At 42.5% G+C, this 18,944-nt stretch overlaps 2 protein-coding genes across 2 annotated transcripts in view; one reads left to right on the forward strand and one right to left on the reverse strand.

Moving 5' to 3' along the window:
* Positions 1 to 6,023, reverse strand: part of LOC138973383 (stabilizer of axonemal microtubules 1-like) — a 14,148-nt gene extending 8,125 nt beyond the window's left edge. Inside the window, exons 1-2 of the mRNA XM_070346096.1 lie at positions 5,708 to 6,023; positions 184 to 418 (exon numbers count right to left, since the gene is read on the reverse strand). Coding sequence (XP_070202197.1) covers positions 184 to 418; positions 5,708 to 5,796 — 324 coding nt within the window. The 5' untranslated portion in view covers positions 5,797 to 6,023. The remainder of the gene's footprint in view (positions 1 to 183; positions 419 to 5,707) is intronic.
* Positions 6,024 to 6,199: 176 nt separating this feature from the next.
* On the forward strand, positions 6,200 to 18,248 carry LOC138973391 (vacuolar protein sorting-associated protein 26C-like). Its single transcript, XM_070346106.1, has 9 exons — positions 6,200 to 6,346; positions 7,632 to 7,775; positions 8,821 to 8,970; positions 10,185 to 10,265; positions 10,429 to 10,503; positions 10,910 to 10,990; positions 13,187 to 13,283; positions 14,874 to 14,999; positions 17,580 to 18,248. The coding sequence occupies exons 1-9, from the start codon at positions 6,293 to 6,295 to the stop codon at positions 17,660 to 17,662; spliced, it is 891 nt and encodes a 296-aa protein (XP_070202207.1). The 5' UTR covers positions 6,200 to 6,292; the 3' UTR covers positions 17,663 to 18,248.
* Positions 18,249 to 18,944: the final 696 nt, after the last annotated feature.

Genomic DNA, 18,944 nt, shown 5'->3' on the forward strand with positions numbered 1-18,944 from the left:
CAATAATACAATGGGCAGTCACCGCCAAACTAATCAAATCGTCAACAAACAACAGAGCGACTTATTGGATGGCACATCAATCTTCAAACACAGAACAACAATTTTGATTTTAACTTTTGATAGATCGACCAATTAACCATCACCATGAAGATGACACAATTCGTGAACAACAAATATACTCACGTGTACGATAGGTTTGACACGCTCCACGTGACCCAAGTTTTTGAACTCTGTGCGCTGATTGGTCTCAAAGGTCATGGGGGCGGGGTTCGGGTTGCGGGGGGTGGGAGGGGGGCGTTTGGAGGAGCGGGGGCGGGGGGAGAGGGAGGCCTTGAACTTGGACTGATAGTCTGTCTCCGGCATGGGTGCTCTGGGTGGTGGCTTGAAGGTCACGTGATTGTGAATCCGTTTGTGCCGTCTGCAAAAAAGAAAACGCAATTTTCATTAACGTTTGTTTTAGTAAGTAATGAATTTGAAACGTTGTCAGTCTCCTTGTTTTTGGATTTAGTGATGAAATAATTAGTGCAGTAGGGAGATAGGACTGCGTGTAGGGCTGGACCTAGTGTATGAGAGGGGGGGGGTATCTAAAATGATGTAGGGGTACAGGGGCAGCATGGCCAAGTGCACCCCAGACGCTGTTAAAATGTAGCATTTGAACGGGGTATTTTGGGTCTCTCTTGAGAGTTAAAAGGTACATTTGTCGCTCAACGGGGGGGGGGGGGGGGGGGATTCCGGATACCAGTACCCCCCCCCCCCCCCCCCCCCCCCCCCCCCCACCTCCTTCTCTCTCGAATTACAGCCGTGTACACGCTGTCTGGTCGAAAGCACTACCTTCACGTCGACGCGAACTACGAAGGTCAAGGCTTTCGAAGAAAAGAACAAGAACAAGAGCAAGTCTTAAAAGTATGTCGCATTACCACAAACGATAGTACTAATTTATAATACATTATTTCATTTTTTTTCCAAAATAATCTTTTAGAACTGCTATATTTCGAATGACCATACCTGGCTACTACCAGCTATAATCCAAACGGACACGGGCCAGCTGTATGCGACGACCAAGAGACGGTATCCATACCTCATCCCCGTGTCACCGACGTAACCACGTCTACTTTCTTGTACTTACTTACTTACTTACTTACTTACCGTCCGTTGTAACCTCTGACATTTAGGGAGGCTAAGAAAGACCTCTTTTCCTGACTGTTTGGGACAAAACTGTAGACTGTACCCCATATTGCGTGCCTGCTTGCGTGCGTGCGTCAGTGCGTGCGTGTGTGTATGATGTGCGTGTGTGTATGATGTGCGTGTGCGTGTGCGTGTGCGTGTGTGTATGAGTGTGTGTGTGCGTGTGCGTGCGTGCGTGCGTGCGTCGCTCGTTTCTTATTCGTCGTTCATTCATCGTGTTTTATCAACAAAAACAATGCAGCAAAATGGGTGCACCATTTGGTTCTTATATTCTATAACTTCTTACTGCGCCCCAGGCTCCAACGACCGAACAGAAACACACCTGAACATTCGTACTCCGTAATCATCTTTCACCATTGATTTGTATGGTTGCTATGGCAACTGATTCAGCTTAGGTATGCTGTCCTTTCACTGATGCATGCACAGCTTCTGTGTAAACGGACAGTCACTGTGTCTCTGGAGGGAATAACTCGATGTAAGATTCAAGGAGTTTTCTCATTAAGAATGTGACACAACGCTTATACTCACAGATGCACGCGCGCACATGCCCGCACAAAAAATATGAGCGCACACATGCACGCACGCGAGCATGCATACACACGCACAAACACACACACACACACACACACACACACACACACACGCACACACTCTGAGAGACACACACACACGTATACACACACACGTATACACCCACACACCCACACACGCACACAAACAAACACAACCACACATAAACCCACACACACACACACATACACATTCATACACACACGCACACACTCTGAGAGAGAGACACACACACACGTACACAAACACACATTCTCTCTCTCTCTCTCTCTCTCTCTCTCTCTCTCTCTCTCTCTCTCTCTCTCTCTCTCTCTCTCTCTCTCTCTCTCTCTCCCCGCCTACCCTTCCTCAACTATACCTAAACCAAATTATACCCTGCTCCATGTCAAATTTTGCCCACAACTAGACTTAACAGGAGCTGTGACAAATCCGTCAGTTACTGTCGGATTACACAAAGTGTGGTCGAGCACAGTGTGGAATAAAAGAATAGCTGTAAGCACTGGAGCGTGACGCTGTACTCAGCATGTTGAGTGACCTCGAACCGTGACAATTAACGTACTTGGCGTGACAATAACAGTGTATAAGCCGAAGGGACTTGTTCTTAATACGAGTGTTGCAAATGTGTGTAGCAGTCACACTAGGCATGATTGCTGAAACCACCCTTAGCTAGGTTAGAACAGTAAAACCTCCCATTTGCGACCTTGAAAAATGTCCACACAAAAATAGGCCGCAAAAAAATGTAGGTATCTTTATGGGGCCAGATGAACTCGCAGGGATATGGCTAGCTGTCGGTCACCGGTCAACAATGCCTTGCCATGTTACATGATCGATAGATCTTGTTACAATGTAGTGAAATTGAACTTTGTAAAATGTTGCATTAAATGTGATAGTCTGGTAGACATTTTTCGTTTGGATGCACTGCAAATCTTTATATCGACACATTTATATTTGTAATGAACTACATGTAGTTTCGTTTGCATTTTGGTTCCAGAGAATATATACTCTCACCCTGCAACTCCCTGGTCATTTAGATATACTCTCCACTACTTGGGTGTGCCATTATCAATGATAAAACAGTAAGCTTTAAATGAGTATCTCAGATCTCGCCAGGGTTTCACATGGAAAAATAACATTCCTACATTACACAGTCCAACAATAATCAGCCTGTGTGCGCTCTGATAACGAGCAGAGGGAGGAATGTCTTGAGGAATTCAGCTCTGAACGGACACTTTCTTCTTCTTCTTCTTCGTTCATGTGCTTAAACTCCCACGTTCACTCATGGTTTAAGCACGAGTGGATTTGTACATGTATGACCGTTTTTACCCCACCATTCAGGCAGCATACGCCGATTTCGGGGGAGGCATGCTGGGTATTTTCGTGTTTCTATAACCAACCGAACTCCGACATGGATTACAGGATCTTTTCCGTGCGCACTTGGTCTTGCTTGCGTGTACACACGAAGGGGGTTAAGTCACCAGCAGGTCTGCACATAAGTTGACCTGGGAGATCGGAAAAATCTCCACTCTTAACCCACCAGGCGGCAGCGACCGGGATTCGAACTCACGACCTCCCGATTAGGAGGCCGACGTCTTACCACCACGCCACTGCGCCTGAACGGACACTGACTTGTGTACCTAGATGCTGTGATATTGTTTAAATTTAGATTCACTTTTAAGCAATTTTGAACATATATTATTTCCATGCGCCTATGAACCCGCGCTTCTGCTTTTGACGTAATGTGATATGAATGGAGCGAGAGAGAGAGAGAGAGAGAGAGAGAGAGAGAGAGAGAGAGAGAGAGAGCGAGAGAGCGCGAGGGAGAGGGAGAGAGAGATATTTGTTTTGATATTATCATCCTAATCTTAATTATTATGAGTTGACTATTTGCGCCTCGATATTTCATTTATGCTCTTACGTTTTATGTTGTATATTGTAATGCTGTGATACACCACACCTGAGTTTCTCGTCTTGACTGAGATAATAAAGTGTTCTATGTCTATGTCTATGTCTATGTCTATGTCTTTTTCTTACATCAACCCATCACAAACTTCTCCGTCTGCAAATTAAGGATATTGATTTGTGATATATGTGACCAAGTGGAGGCATTTTCTTATTCCATGTTACAGCCTGACCAGACCTGAGACGGGGAGTCGAACTGCCTTTACACACGTATTCTGGTACAGTGGACCCTCCCCCCTCCCCTCCCCCTTTTAAGTCAAGACCTCCAAAAATCTGGAAAAAAAACTCGGGTCTAAAAAAAGGAGGGAGTCTGAAAATGGGGATAATTTTACAGAGGTTTATAACAGAAAGTCTGAGATATCAAGGTCTTAAAATGGAGGGAGACTTAAAATGGGGATAATTTTACACAGGTTTATAACAGAAAGTCTGAGATATCAAGGTCTTAAAAGGGAGGGAGACTTAAAATGGGGATAATTTTACAGAGGTTTATAACAGAAAGTCTGAGATATCAAGGTCTTAAAAGGGAGGGAGACTTAAAATGGGGATAATTTTACAGAGGTTTTTAACAGAAAGTCTGAGATATCAAGGTCTTAAAAGGGAGGGAGACTTAAATTGGGGGGGGGGGGAGGTCTTACAATGGGGGTTCCACTGTATTCTAATACTGATTTGATGAGGGAAACATCATCTCCCGTAGAATACTGTGTATGTACTGTTTGATGACACTATTTATGTTGTGTTACAGTTTGTCGAGGACATCGTTCAGCTTATGTTTGCATACTTATTGAGCTTTATAAGTGCTAGATGGTTGTGCAAACAGATCATAGCATATGTCTACAGCGAACCCTCTTGAATTCAGGTAGCTATACGAAGAATACTTGGTTATGATTTGTTCAGCTGATTTGTCTGTGTATGTGTGAGTGGGGGGAGCGGGGTTGTGTGGGGGTCGAGAGTTTAGGGTTGTGAGGGAAGGGAGGGGTAAGATGGTGTGTGTGTGTGTGCGTGTGTGAGTGTATGTGAGTGAGTGAGTGAGTGAGTGAGTGTGTGTGTGTGTGTGTGTGTGTGTGAGCCTAAAGTGAGTCATGTGTGTGTGTGTCTGTGTGTGTGTGAGTCAGTGTGTGCCGGTGTGTGTGCGTGCGTGTGTGCGTTCATGTGTGCGTGCGTGCGTGCGTGTGTGCCTATGTGAGAGACAGAGAGAGACAAAGAGAAAAGAGAAAGACAGACAGAGAAGCAGACACACAAACACACGTGCAAACACAGTCAGTCACAAAGCTCATCTCTTCGTCCCTCTCAGTTTGTCATCTCTTGCATCCCCACCATCACTAATCTTTTTTCTGAGTCTGCTTAATCTCCTTCATCCCCCCCACCCCCATCACCTTTTTCGTTCCGGGCTGCTTTTGCATTTTGTTTCCCTTTGATAAAGAAGCGTCCATATAAGCGATCATTTGATTTAGTATTGTGAGTGCTGTCCTTGTATTAATTGGTGAGTACAGAATTCTTTTGTTCTTTAAATCCCTGAATAGTTTTACATTGTGCAACAAGAAAGTATTGTAAACCCACACACACACTCTACCCCGGTTAACATCCCCCTGACCCCTCAACCCCCCCCCCCCTCCCTTACCTGCCCCCCCCACCCCCCCCTGCCTTCCTTGCCACCCCCCACCAGTCTCAGCACATACCGGCCCATCTCTTTCTTTTCACTCTGCCTTCCCCAGATCAGATTATTATTGCAACAACAATCATTCATTGTCAAAACCTGCAATCCTCCATACCCCTTTTGCCCAACCACTTCCCAACCACCCCCCCCCCTACACCCCCCCCCCACCCACACACACACACACACACACACACACATACACACCCCTCACCTACACTTCTGCCACTTCAAACAGTCACCGGCAAGTCCTTTTATCTGCGTTAAAAAGTCTTACTCGCGCTTACAAAACATTGAAACATTTTCTTACACATAAATAACTAACTCATTGTCAACACTTACCCGCAGTCACATAGGCCACTGACAGAAATGTCGTCAGGAAACTCCTCGGCAAAAACATCCGCCTCTGAAAAATATTGACCCCCGGCCATGTCTTTTTCACTGGGATGAAACGCCCTCGACAAAAGCTCGTGCGTGTTCCTGTGTGGAAATTGTTCAGTTGTCGCTTCGCGTCTCTCTGATATTGACTTCTCACACAATCATATTCAATTCTGCGGCGTGACTTGGTGAATGATAGGTTCCTGTGCGATGTTAGACCTCCATTATCCAGTGGAAGGGGTCTATGTGCTTTAGATATACTACACACAATACCTCATGTATAACAGTTGCTCCCACTGAAAAAACGGTAGGCTTCACTTAGTAACGAGTCTCTGGCAACGGCTGATCCTTCCACCTCCCGCGGAGGATTTGTTTAGATTTGTTGTTTGCTGATAAAAACAGATATATGAATTATTTTCTATGCTTTCTATGGGTATTTGACTTTAATGAGTTGTGTTTAAAGGCTTAAATTTACTGATTTGATAATTATTACGAAACTAAACTTAGTATCTCTAGCTCGACAAGAGAGTTGTCACATGATAGGACAAAATGGCGACCCTCGACATCCGATTGAAGAAAGTCAACAAAATCTACAAAGAAGGGGTTTGTTTTTGAACGATTTTAACTCTAACATGCGTGTGCATGCGTAAGGTTAATCGGTACATGCATTCTTTACACGAGTTTGGAGGATTTTTACCATCTGAGTCTTTCTGACGTTGTTTTTCGATGAAGAGCCATCAGGAGGAGGCGTGTTCGGTGGGAGGAGAGACTGAAGGATGAAGAGTTTTTAAACCAATGTGTTGTTGCTTGACACATTTACTTCGGTTTGTGTTGACTGTGTATTGTTGAGGAGTCTCCATCATTTAGCACTTTCAAAATTCATTGTCACACTGCCTAAATCTTGTCTTGTTTACATGTTCACTCGATCTTTATTCAGTGTGGTTAGAGCTGTGTGTAATCACTTTCGAGAGACTTCTTCTTCCTCTTCTGCGTTCGTGGGCTGAAACTCCCACGTACACTCGTGTTTTTGCACGAGTTGAATTTGACATGTATGACCGTTTTTACCCCGCCATTTAGGCAGCCATACGCCGCTTTCGGAGGAAGCATGCTGGGTATTTTCGTGTTTCTATAACCCACCGAACTCTGACATGGATTACAGGATCTTTTCCGTGCGCGCTTGGTCTTGTGCTTGCGTGTACACACGAAGAGTGAGACGTTACTAGCAGGTCGGCACATAAGTTGACCTGGGAGATCAAAAAAATCTCCACACTTAACCCACCAGGTGGCCGCGGGCCGGGATTCGAACCCTCGACCTTCCGATTAAAATGCCGACGTCTTATCACCCTGCCACAGCGCCCGTCACTTCCGAGAGACTAATTCAGGAGATTAGACACATCTTCAAAACTGCATCTGATGTTGACATGTAGGTGTAGAAAACATTATCAACCCTTCTTGACACCTTGCATGAATCTCAAAGTGTTCATTCTGTAATTATGTGATGTAGCTTCCAGAGGCTTAATAAAATAGATATCGGAGAACTTCAATCAAATTTCATTTTGCCATATTTTGGATGTAGAAAACCTTCTCCCCTGTATATGTTGTCTTTTTTGTGTTTGTTACAATTTCCCATCCTCGAGTTAGCAGGATGCATGTAGTGTCTGTATGCTGGGGTGTCTGTGTGTGTGTGAGTCACTGCAGGGCCGGATCCAGGGGGGTGGTTCCTGTTGACCCCCCCCTGGCCTGATCATGTACCTCCTCCAAGGGTAATGCACCAGATTGCACATTTTAATCTTGGTTTTCAAAATGTTTCACTCCCCCCTAGGAGTCCACCTTGTGTCTGTGTGTGTGTACGTGTGTGTGTGACCATTTCCCATCCTTACGTTTGCAGGATGTGGTGGCGGGACTGGTGGTGGTGAACAGCAAAGGAGAGTGTCAACACCAGGGAATCAACCTCACAGTCGATGGCCTCGTTAATCTCCAGCTCAGCGCCAAGAGTGTCGGCGTCTTTGAGGCTTTTTACAACTCTCTCAAGGTACTTTTTATGAACCGTTTCCTTGCAAGACAAAACTTTAAAAAAAACTATTTTAGACTGTGTGTTTTTGAGTGCAAATAATGAGTCGCCAACATGCATGTTAATTCACACGCTAAATGACCAAGGATGGCCAAATCTCGAAATTTCAACCCGCCAGCTTCAAGAAAGTCACTAACCCGCCAGAAATGTTGCTGGCCCGGTACTTACCAGACAACAAATAATGAGTGCTAGGTTTCTTTACTTTTTTAAAACAGCAGTGACACGCACAGGAGCCTTGTTTTTGTTTCACTAGAACATGGCGACAATTTTGCTGTCAGAAAATCCTGCATCTGCAGTCAGTGTTTATATGGCTTTAAAACTCGAAGGTTAACGAACAAAAAATTTGCATTTGACCAGAATTTCCTCTAGCCGGGCGGATTTTTTACTCACCCCTGGTGTTCGGGGGGAAGATTTTGCCATCCCTGAAATGACCAATGTTAAAACACACGTAATTTACAATAACCCTTATTACCCCAGAGCGCCTAACACTGCCCGCTCTAGCTCCAAAAATTCAGATCCCTGGAATACCTACTAGTGCTACACACAATGATATCTATAACACATATATTATGTTTCCGTTTCTACTGGCTTATCCTGCAAAGTTTGACTTGGACTTTGAGCATTTATAATTTCACAAAACTTTTTTTCAAGTTTGAAATTGATGGAGTTACTTTCCACGCCATAGGAGTAAATGGGATAACACACTAGAACATGTTTTTTTTTTTTCTCTCTTTTCCACAAATAGCATATTTTTACAAAGTACAGAAAAAATTTGCTTGTTCTTCTAATTAATATACATCAAGATATATTTATTATACTTGTTTATCTGTGCAGATGGGGGGTGGGCGTTTGCTAGGGATTTTACGGTATATGCTGGCGTTACTTGTAATATCTTATTAGATTATTTTGAATGAGATCTGATTCCTGATATCATGCAGTTACTTTTATCTTACGCTGTTACTCTAGCAAAGTCTAATTTTATCTTTCATTTTGATCTGTTTTTCAGCCCATACAGTTGTTACAGTATCCATTAGAGATTGCCAAACCTGGTCGGCTGCCGTCAGGGAAGACAGAGATCCCTTTTGAGGTGCCCCTCAAACCCAAGACAGGCAAGACACTGTATGAAACCTACCATGGCGTCTTTGTCAATATCCAGGTAAGGCCAAAAAAAAGGATGTTATTGTTGTGATGACAAAGCTTCACAAAAATCAAGAAGGGGGGATGGTGACTTGTTTTTGTTGTTTTCTGAACGGTGAAACAATATTTCTTGGGTCGGGAGAAAAAAATAGGGTCTATTGGACAACTGTCAACTCTGAAGTTGTTTCTGTACCCAGTGGAGTAAAGGAAAGTGGAATATGATTATGTGAAATTGAAAAGTAAAGTGTCCCCTTGATTGCCTGAAAAAGAAACTAAATTTACAGTTCAGATAAGCAAAACAACAACAAACAACCACAACAAAAACAGTCAAATTCTGAGAAAATGGCATCATGGGGAAGCATGAATCCACTTGCTGTAAGTCAGAGAGCAATTTACAGCTGTTGTCTCCCTTGTCACAGTGTTTTCACGTTGCCTGCTTTACCTTTATTTCGTTGCTATTTCTTTCAGCCAAAAAAAGAAAATGTTTGTTTGTATCAAGGGCTGTGTGTGTGCATTTATAAAGCCTGTCCTTAATTGGACGAAGTCGACTACGCGTAGCTCACTTCGCGAAGCTACCGGAACTAGACTTCGTCGCAGTCCAAGGGAAGGCACTATGGCGGAAAAGAGAGTTATCTTTTCATGTCTTGGCGTCTCAAATGCGCGTAGTCTCGACCAGCGCGTGGTGTGCTTCTTTCTGAGTACTTTACGTCACAAATTGTACTTTACGTACTTGATGATGACGTAAGTTAATTGTATGTGTTCTATTTCGTTGACTGAGCACGGCCGGGACCAGTTGGCGTGAGCGCTGGGATTTCGAGTTTCATTCGACATGTCAATGCATCGCAGTATGAAATAATACAGGTAGGAGGTTAGTTTTTGTACTTTGGGTCAACCAAAGTCGATAAATGCATTCTTCACTATGGTATTGAGTCTGATTTCGTCGTCCATCTTGAATCGAAAAGCACTCTTCTTACAAAAAAACCAACTTCGTTGCGAGCTACGGCGAAGCTTCGCATGTCAAAACTTGAGAAGCGATGTTGGGGTCAAAGTACCACGCCGTAGCTGCGGGTTTTTGGTATAAAGACTTCGCGAAGCTTCGTGTAGTCGACTACGGGCTCAATTAAGGACAGGCTTAAGGAAAAATATTTCAGATCGGGGGCTGCTGTGTCTATGTTGCACTGAGTTGACTGTGTTTGAATTCAGTTTCATGTATTCTGGTTCTTTTTCTTGCAGTACATGATTCGTGTGGAGATGAAGCGATCACTACTGAACAAGGACCTTCAGAAACAGTGTGAATTCATCATTGAGTACAAGGTAGGTTACAAAATGAGTGGAAGAGTATGCAGTGGTGTCCCCCTTTCAAGACTATCAATAATCTGCAAAAAGATTGTGTTGCAAAAATGTGTGTTCGACTAACTGTTCAAATCTTATTGTTAATGTTAAATAATGTGCTTCATGTTCTATAACTATTTTACAGACCCAGGAAGAAAAGGCTAAGCCCAAACCAGTTCCATTCACCATTACTCCTGAAACGCTGGTTGGTGTGAAAGATGTAAGTTGTGTGTGTGTGTGTGTGTGTGTTTTTTATGTGTGTGTGTGTGTGTGTGCGTGTGTTATTATGTGTTTCAGTCTGTCTGTGTGCGTGCCTGTTTGCATGTATATGTATTTGTTTGTGTCTAAAAACAAAGCTATAATGTTGAGAATTACCAGAATTTTAACAGAGACATTTCAATTTACATGCAATGAATGACCACACTTATGGACAACAGAGAGCCTTGCTGTTTGGGATTGATTTTTATTTTATTTCATTTTTTTATTTGTTATTTTTGGTGTGTGTGTTTTTTTGGTTTGTTTTGGTCTTTTTCATTTGGCATGTATTATTTTCTAAATTGATCATATTTATGTTATGAAAGTAAATTTGATTGCTTAAACATTGTGTGTTTGTTTTTGTCTTACAGAAGGAGAGCATACCTCGCTTCAAGGTCAGGGGGAAGCTGGAGTCGTCTTGTATCCAGATAGCGCAGCCACTGAAAGGGGAGGTAATCATGATCTGCTTGGTGCACTCATATTGCTCTTATTATTTCCCTTCCTCAACTGTTGTACTCTCACTCACACACACACAAACACACACTTTCTCTCCCTCTTTTTCTCACATGTACACTCTCTCTCTCTCTCTCTCTCTCTCTCTCTCTCTCTCTCTCTCTCTCTCTCTCTCTCTCTCTCTCTCTCTCTCTCTCTCTCTCGCCCACGGTCTCTCTGTTTGGGAGAATATTAGCCAATTTCATCATCAGTATTGCTGATAAAATATTGCTGTATGCTTTAAAATATACAGGGCCGGACCCAGGGGGGGGTTCCAGGGGTTCCGGAACCCCACCCCTGGAAAAAGCATGTACCTTGCTTTGAGTGTTGTTTTTTTTTACTAGTTTTAGCACCTAAACAATGCTGCTCTTAACACTATTGTGACTAGCACTGCCACGGCGTTTACGTCCTGCCTGCCCAAGCTTGCCACCAAGAAACTTCCCAAAAATCAGTAACTGTAAAGAAATCTGTCTAGCAAGCTTGAATTGAGTCCAATCACCACCAAATTTTGTGTACTAATTCAAAAATGCATGCCCAGTTCAGTCGTGCTATTTATAAGTTTGTCACGCGATTTGTTTTAGCAAAAGGGGGTGAAAGGGGGATAATTTGTGTTTTTTAACGTTTTTTTGTGTGTGTTTTATTTTCCACTGCTTTTTTTAAAAGTTATTTTTTAACAGAAAGTATTATAAATAATGTTATAACCAAACAAGGTGTAAAACCTATGAATTAGCTGAAATATTGTTAACATTGTACACAGAAATAAGGAGACAGTACAAAGAAAAAAACAAGCAAATCACGCATTCACTCACAGCATCCTGACTCAAATGAAACAAAACTGTAACACTCACCAAATGATGTCTAGGTAATCCATATTGAATATAAGTCACATTTTCACAACAAAGTACCAACTGTACACCTATGAACAATTCCAAAAGGATTTGAAGGCTCCAGCCATCCATTGTTATCAGTGCTGCCACGCCCCCATAGCTCCTGCACGATTCCGAGATACATGTTCGTCTAGCAGTATCACCGCCTACCACGTGTAGTTTGCCGACTCGTACTAGCAACAACGGGACTGTTTCTTCCTCAATATCACTGCTATTATCGCTTTCTTGAGGCTAAAACGACACGATGTATCATGATCTACAGGATCCTCAAGATCCAACATCCGGAGAATCTCCTCCTGTGACAAGGCTCGCCTTCGATTCATTTTTTTTGTTCGAAAACACCACGCAAATCTGCACTAATTTGATCAAGCCGGAAGAGAAAACCACGTGTATCAAGGGAAACAACTCAATTTATTGCAATCTTCAAAAACCGGGAAGCAATCACGAGTCTTGTACCTTGTATGACTGGTACTGAAAAATGCGCGTCCCGTCCATGGGCGTGTCAGCGCGGTTACTGATTTATCAGTGTCCCGTCGCGAAAGTGTTAACCCTCAAAACAAGGCCCAGAATGCACCAGATTGCACAGATTTTAACCTTTTTCAAAAATGTTCCGGGGGAGCATGCCCCTGGACCCCCCTAGTTCAGGCGCGCGCTTGTGGCTTCGCCACTTCGCTGATTTGCCCCCCCAAAAAAGGAGGAACCCCCCCCCCTTACAACTCATTTCGTCCGGCCCTGATATAGGACACACACGCTCACACACATACATGGCGAAGGTGTTAAACCTTGCTTTTTCTGTTTATAACCTCTGTAAATATACCTCCAATTTATAATTCCCACCAGTTTTAGTCCTGATTTTCTATATTTTTGAAAGATTTTAAAGAAGGGTTTCACTGTATGCCTTAAAAACAGATAACTTGAAAGTGAAAATGTGTGTGAGCTGACGGCTGTTGGTTGCCGTTGATAGTAGAGCACTGTGAGTCGGCCATCAAGTCTATAGAGATACAGCTTGTGCGGGTAGAAACATGTGTCATTGCTTACGCTGTTGTTTGTGTTGTTTGCAGTTAATAGTAGAGCACTGTGAGTCGGCCATCAAGTCTATAGGATACAGCTTGTGCGGGTAGAAACATGTGTCATTGCTAACGGCTGTTGTTTGTGTTGTTTGCAGTTAATAGTAGAGCACTGTGAGTCGGCCATCAAGTCTATAGGATACAGCTTGTGCGGGTAGAAACATGTGTCATTGCTAACGGCTGTTGTTTGTGTTGTTTGCAGTTAATAGTAGAGCACTGTGAGTCGGCCATCAAGTCTATAGAGATACAGCTTGTCCGGGTAGAAACGTGCGGCTGTGCCGAAGGATATGCGAAAGATGGTATGTGAACAGATTTTTCTTCTTCTTTTTCTTCCTTTTTCCTGGGACTTTGTTTGAACAAAATTGTATTCAATTTGGTTTTTGACTCACATGCGAAGCAAAAGTAAGTCTATGTACTCACCCGAGTCGTCCGTCCGTCCGTCCGTCCGGACGGACGTCTGTCCGGAAAACTTTAACGTTGGATATTTCTTGGACACTATTCAGTCTATCAGTACCAAATTTGGCAAGATGGTGTATGATGACAAGGCCCCAAAAAACATACATAGCATCTTGACCTTGCTTCAAGGTCAAGGTCGCAGGGGCCATAAATGTTGCCTAAAAAACAGCTATTTTTCATATTTTTCCCATTTTCTCTGAAGTTTTTGAGATTCAATACCTCACCTATATATGATATATAGGGCAAAGTAAGCCCCATCTTTTGATACCAGTTTGGTTTACCTTGCTTCAAGGTCAAGGTCACAGGAGCTCTTCAAAGTTGGATTGTATACATATTTTGAAGTGACCTTGACCCTGAACTATGGAAGATAACTGTTTCAAACTTAAAAATTATGTGGGGCACATGTTATGCTTTCATCATGAGACACATTTGGTCACATATGATCAAGGTCAAGGTCACTTTGACCCTTATGAAATGTGACCAAAATAAGGTAGTGAACCACTAAAAGTGACCATATCTCATGGTAGAAAGAGCCAATAAGCACCATTGTACTTCCTATGTCTTGAATTAACAGCTTTGTGTTGCATGACCTTGGATGACCTTGACCTTGGGTCAAGGTCACATGTATTTTGGTAGGAAAAAATGTGTAAAGCATGCGAGTCGTATGGGCTTTGCCCTTCTTGTTTGACATAAATTAAATATTCAATATTTAGGATTTTTAAGTTTAACATAACATCAGAAACACATACGATGGAGGACATAATTATTCAACACAGATAAAAAGATCCATGGGACTTCATGACTTTGACTTCAAAATCAAGGGCAAACTTTTCATGCCCCGTTTTTTTAAGTCAGCATAGTTCACTGTCTACCATAGCATCGCTGAGTACTTGTCTTTAGTCACACTTAGTCTGCTGTGTTGAGCAGATGGAATTGATAAGTAAGTCAATGTGGGACTGAGTTGTGTCCCCTGATCTGGCAAACTCTCTGATATCTGCTAGTTAAGAAGGCAGTAAAGCAGTGTTAGAAAATGTCAAATTATTAGTACTCCAACGCTGAAGAGCTCGTTCACCATCATGAATTAGCATTTTTCAAACGACTCATTGCATTATGTATGTTTTCATCAGCCTACAGCAAACATCCCTCAGTCAGGTTTATCAGGGAAAAAAATGTCTTTGAGGGCGGCGCAAGCACACAAAGTTGACGTACGTTTTCCCACATTTGCTGTTTACAAGATACAGAACATTGAGATGGCAGACAGAGATAAAAACTAATATCTTAAAGTGTCACACAAGGTTGACATACGTTTTTACACTTTTGCTGTTTACAGCGACAGAGATACAGAACATTGAGATGGCAGACGGAGATAAAAACTAATATCTTAAAGTGTCACACAAGGTTGACGTACGATTTTACACTTTTGCTGTTTGCAGCGACAGAGATACAGAATATACAGATGGCGGACGGGGACGTGGGTAGAAACATGGCCATTCCCATCTACATGATCTTCCCCAGGCTTTTCACCTGTCCCACACTCTCAACAAATAACTTCAAAATCGGTGAGTGGTTAAAATGGGGTTGTTTTTACAGTGGAACCGCTTTGTTAGACCACAATATAAAATCTGAGAAAGGAGGATAAGGAGGAGGAGGATAAGATTTTATATAGTCCTGTGAGGTTACCCTCATGGAAATTCGGGCTGCTTTCTCCCTGGGGAAAGCGAGCTGCCATACAGTATACGGCGCTACCCATATTTTTTTTCCCCACATGCGTGTATTCATGTTTCCAAGCCCTGAGACTTTTGCTGTGAACTTGGGTTCTTTATCGTGCGCATGTGTGCAAACGGGGGTGTTCGGCCACCGAGGAGAGTCTGCACAAAGTTGACTCTGGGAAATAAATCCCAGGTGGTAAAAGAAAAGGGATAAAGTTACCAATGTTATGAACACATTATTTGAGAAGGCATTATCTTTAAATGGTGGAAAGTTCGTTATGGAGGCTGTTTCCTTTTTCGAAATTTTACCAAATTACTTCAAAGTTAGTGAATGGGGCATTAGTTAGTGAATAGTAATGACGGGCGCTGTGGCGGGGTGGTAAGACGTCGGCCTCTTAATCGGAAGGTCGAGGGTTCGAATCCCGTCCGCGGCCGCCTGGTGGGTTAAGTGTGGAGATTTTTCCGATCTCCCAGGTCAACTTATGTGCAGACCTGCTAGTGGCTTATCCCCCTTCGTGTGTACACGCAAGCACAAGACCAAGTGCGCACGGAAAAGATCCTGTAATCCATGTCAGAGTTCGGTGGGTTATAGAAACACGAAAATACCCAGCATGCTTCCTCCGAAAGCGGCGTATGGCTGCCTAAATGGCGGGGTAAAAACGGTCATACACGTAAAATTCCACTCGTTCAAAAACACGAGTGTATGTGGGAATTTCAGCCCATGAACGCAGAAGAAGAAGTGAATGGTTGCACTGTGATGTTACAGTGGAATATTATTTTGAAGAAAACCAGCCCAAAGGGAGGTTTAAATGTTACCGATGTTAAGAACAGGTTTTCTGAGAAAGGCGCAGCTTGGGTCTCAACCTTCACCGGATCACGCTTTGGACTACACAGTCCGGATGATGTGGGTTGTGTACGACCCATACTTTCCAAAGATGGATTCAAAGTAAAAAAAAGTATGGGTTGTACACGACCCACGCCATCCGAATAGGAATAAACGTGTTGCCGCCTCTTTGCAGAGTATGGGTCGTACATGACCCACGCCATCCAAATAAGAATAAACAGCGTAAACTTCCTCACGTAATTCCATTTGGGTCGTTCATGACCCACATCATCCGGACTGTGTAGTTCAAATTATGTCATCGTTTATTTGTTTGTTTTGAAAGATAATCTCTCAAAAGATGGGCAATAGGAAAGTCGTATTGTGATTGGAGATTAGATGAAGTCTCAATTAAAAACTTCAAATAGTGTCAGAGATCAAGACGATTTTGTGAGGCTCTGGGTTGTCCACAACCCACGAAACACGGTGAAGTTTAACAAGTCGCGTAAGGCGAAATTACTACATTTAGTCAAGCTGTCGCTCACCTCCTACGTGCAAAACGCAGTGATATGCACACGCAAAACGTAGTGATATTGACACGCCAGATTAGCGCGGTAGCGTATTGTGCTAAGCAGGAAAGCGCGCTTTTCTGTATTCTTGTTAACTTTCTGAGCTTGTTTTGAATACAACCTATCATATCTATATGTTTTTGGAATCAGGAAATGATCACGAATAAGATGACATCATTTTTGGATCGATTTCTTACATTTTAATCGTAAGACTAATTATTCTATTTTCGTTAATTGTGATCACATTTTAAGAGTAAACATGATATATGTATATATTTTTAGATTCAGAATGTGATGAAGAATACGATGCAATCAATTTTAAATCTGTTTGCGAAAAATCGATTTTAATGACAACTTTAATGAGCAAACTCATTAATTAAATGTTAAGCCTCCAAGCTGAAATGCAATACCAAAGTCCGGGCTTCGTCGAAGATTACTTGACCAAAATTTCAACCAATTTGGTTGAAAAATGAGAGCGTGACAGTGCCGCCTCAACTTTCACGAAAAGCCGGATATGACGTCATCAAAGACATTTATCAAAAAAATGAAAAATATGTCTGGGGATATCATACCCAGGAACTCTCATGTAAAATTTCATAAAGATCGGTCCAGTAGTTTACTCTGAATCGCTCTACACACACACATACACACACACACACACATACACCACCACGACCCTCGTCTCGATTTCCCCCTCTACGTTAAAACATTTAGTCAAAACTTGATTAACTGTAAAAAGCATCAATCAATCTATTAAGAATGTTGCATACAGTTTCAAAATTTATTAAATGTACACTTCTGAGGAGTTTCTTTATTGAATGTTTCAGAAATCCCAAACAGGTGGACAACTTACCTTTTAAAACTAACTCTTTTTATCTCAGAATAAATTTTGTATTGTAAACAGGTAGACTGCTAGGAGCTGTTTTCTTTGAAAATTAAAACAAAAATAATAAAAGGTATGGTATTGGAATGTTTTATTCATGACAAGACAAAACATTCATTTTACGTTATGTTCACATTGTGTGTTTTGAATTGTTTCAGACTTTGAGGTGAACGTTGTCATCATTTTCCACGACGACCACTTAGTGACGGAAAACTTCCCCATAAAGCTGATGAGATTCTGAACCATCTAGGCTACTGAAGTGGCCACAGTTGTCACCCCTTTAATATCAACCTTAGAGTTTAGAGTTACGGCGTTGCATGCTTGTGGCCAGAACACAAGTAAAATGCTTCAGAATAGGGCAGAGGACTATGTTTTGTTTTGTCAGTCAAGAAAGATAATAATGATGCATGTGCAGACTGGAGTAACGATTATCTCCCTTGAAGTACATGTTATTGCTTGCCAAGGGTTGAATGTTACTGTCCTTGTAATTCAGAGGTTGGGGCTGCCTGTGTGTGTGTGTGTGTGTGTGTGTGTGTGTGTGCGTGTGTGTGTGTGTGTGTGTGTGTGTGTGTGTGCATGCTTGCACGCGCATGTGTGTGTCTGTTAGAGTGGGTGGGTGGGTGGGTGGGTGTGTGTTAAAGAGAGACAGAGAGGGAGGAAACAATGTAATGGAGTAATGTTTGTGAGGATTACGATTAATTTGTATGAGATGACTCTTGGTTGTACTTGAAGAACACATTGGTTGTTGTGTATTTTGTGTAATGAGAGTATATACATTCATGTTCCTGACATAAATCTGGCAGATAAAGACACTTTTAACTTAAAAATGTTACCTTTGTGTGGGTGTGTGTGGGTGTGTGTGGGTGGGTGTGTCTTTCCGTCTGTGTTTGGTGTGTGTGTGTCTGTGTCTGTTGTTTCTTTGTATCTTGGTTTTGTTTTTCTGACTGTTTGTCTTTAAATATTATTTTATGTGTTTTCACGAGCGCACAAACACACACACACACACACACACACACACACACACACACACACACACACACACACACACACTTATCCACATTATCCAACTTGCACTACTGACAGTGTCTTCGAAAAATCTATCAAAAGCACTGTACAAAGCTATTAATAAGACACATAAGAGATTTTGAGCACTCCCTGCTGAGTCCTCTCCTCAGTACCACTTCACAGGGCTCAGAAACTCTGAACGATAGCAACAACACTTTATAGCAACAACACGTCATCGGCGCACTAAAACTAAAAGTTTCGTCCCACCAAAATAATTGTGTTTTCAACACACACGCACACCCACACCCAGAGCCGGTTTATGAACCGAAAATCTGTAAAAACCAAGGCCTTTAAAATGGGGAGGTTCTAAATCGGGTGTGTGTGTGGGGGGGGGGGGGGTGGGTCTTAAAAGCGTGGTTTGACCCTACCACCAGTATCTGCGTGTGATTTGCCTGGCTATCTTTAAAAGTCGGGTTTTGCAAAAGCTGGCCTGACGGCCTTACATTTCTTATAATCCC

This window comes from Littorina saxatilis, linkage group LG8 (assembly GCF_037325665.1).
Source record: "Littorina saxatilis isolate snail1 linkage group LG8, US_GU_Lsax_2.0, whole genome shotgun sequence".
In the NCBI taxonomy this organism is placed as follows: domain Eukaryota; kingdom Metazoa; phylum Mollusca; class Gastropoda; order Littorinimorpha; family Littorinidae; genus Littorina; species Littorina saxatilis.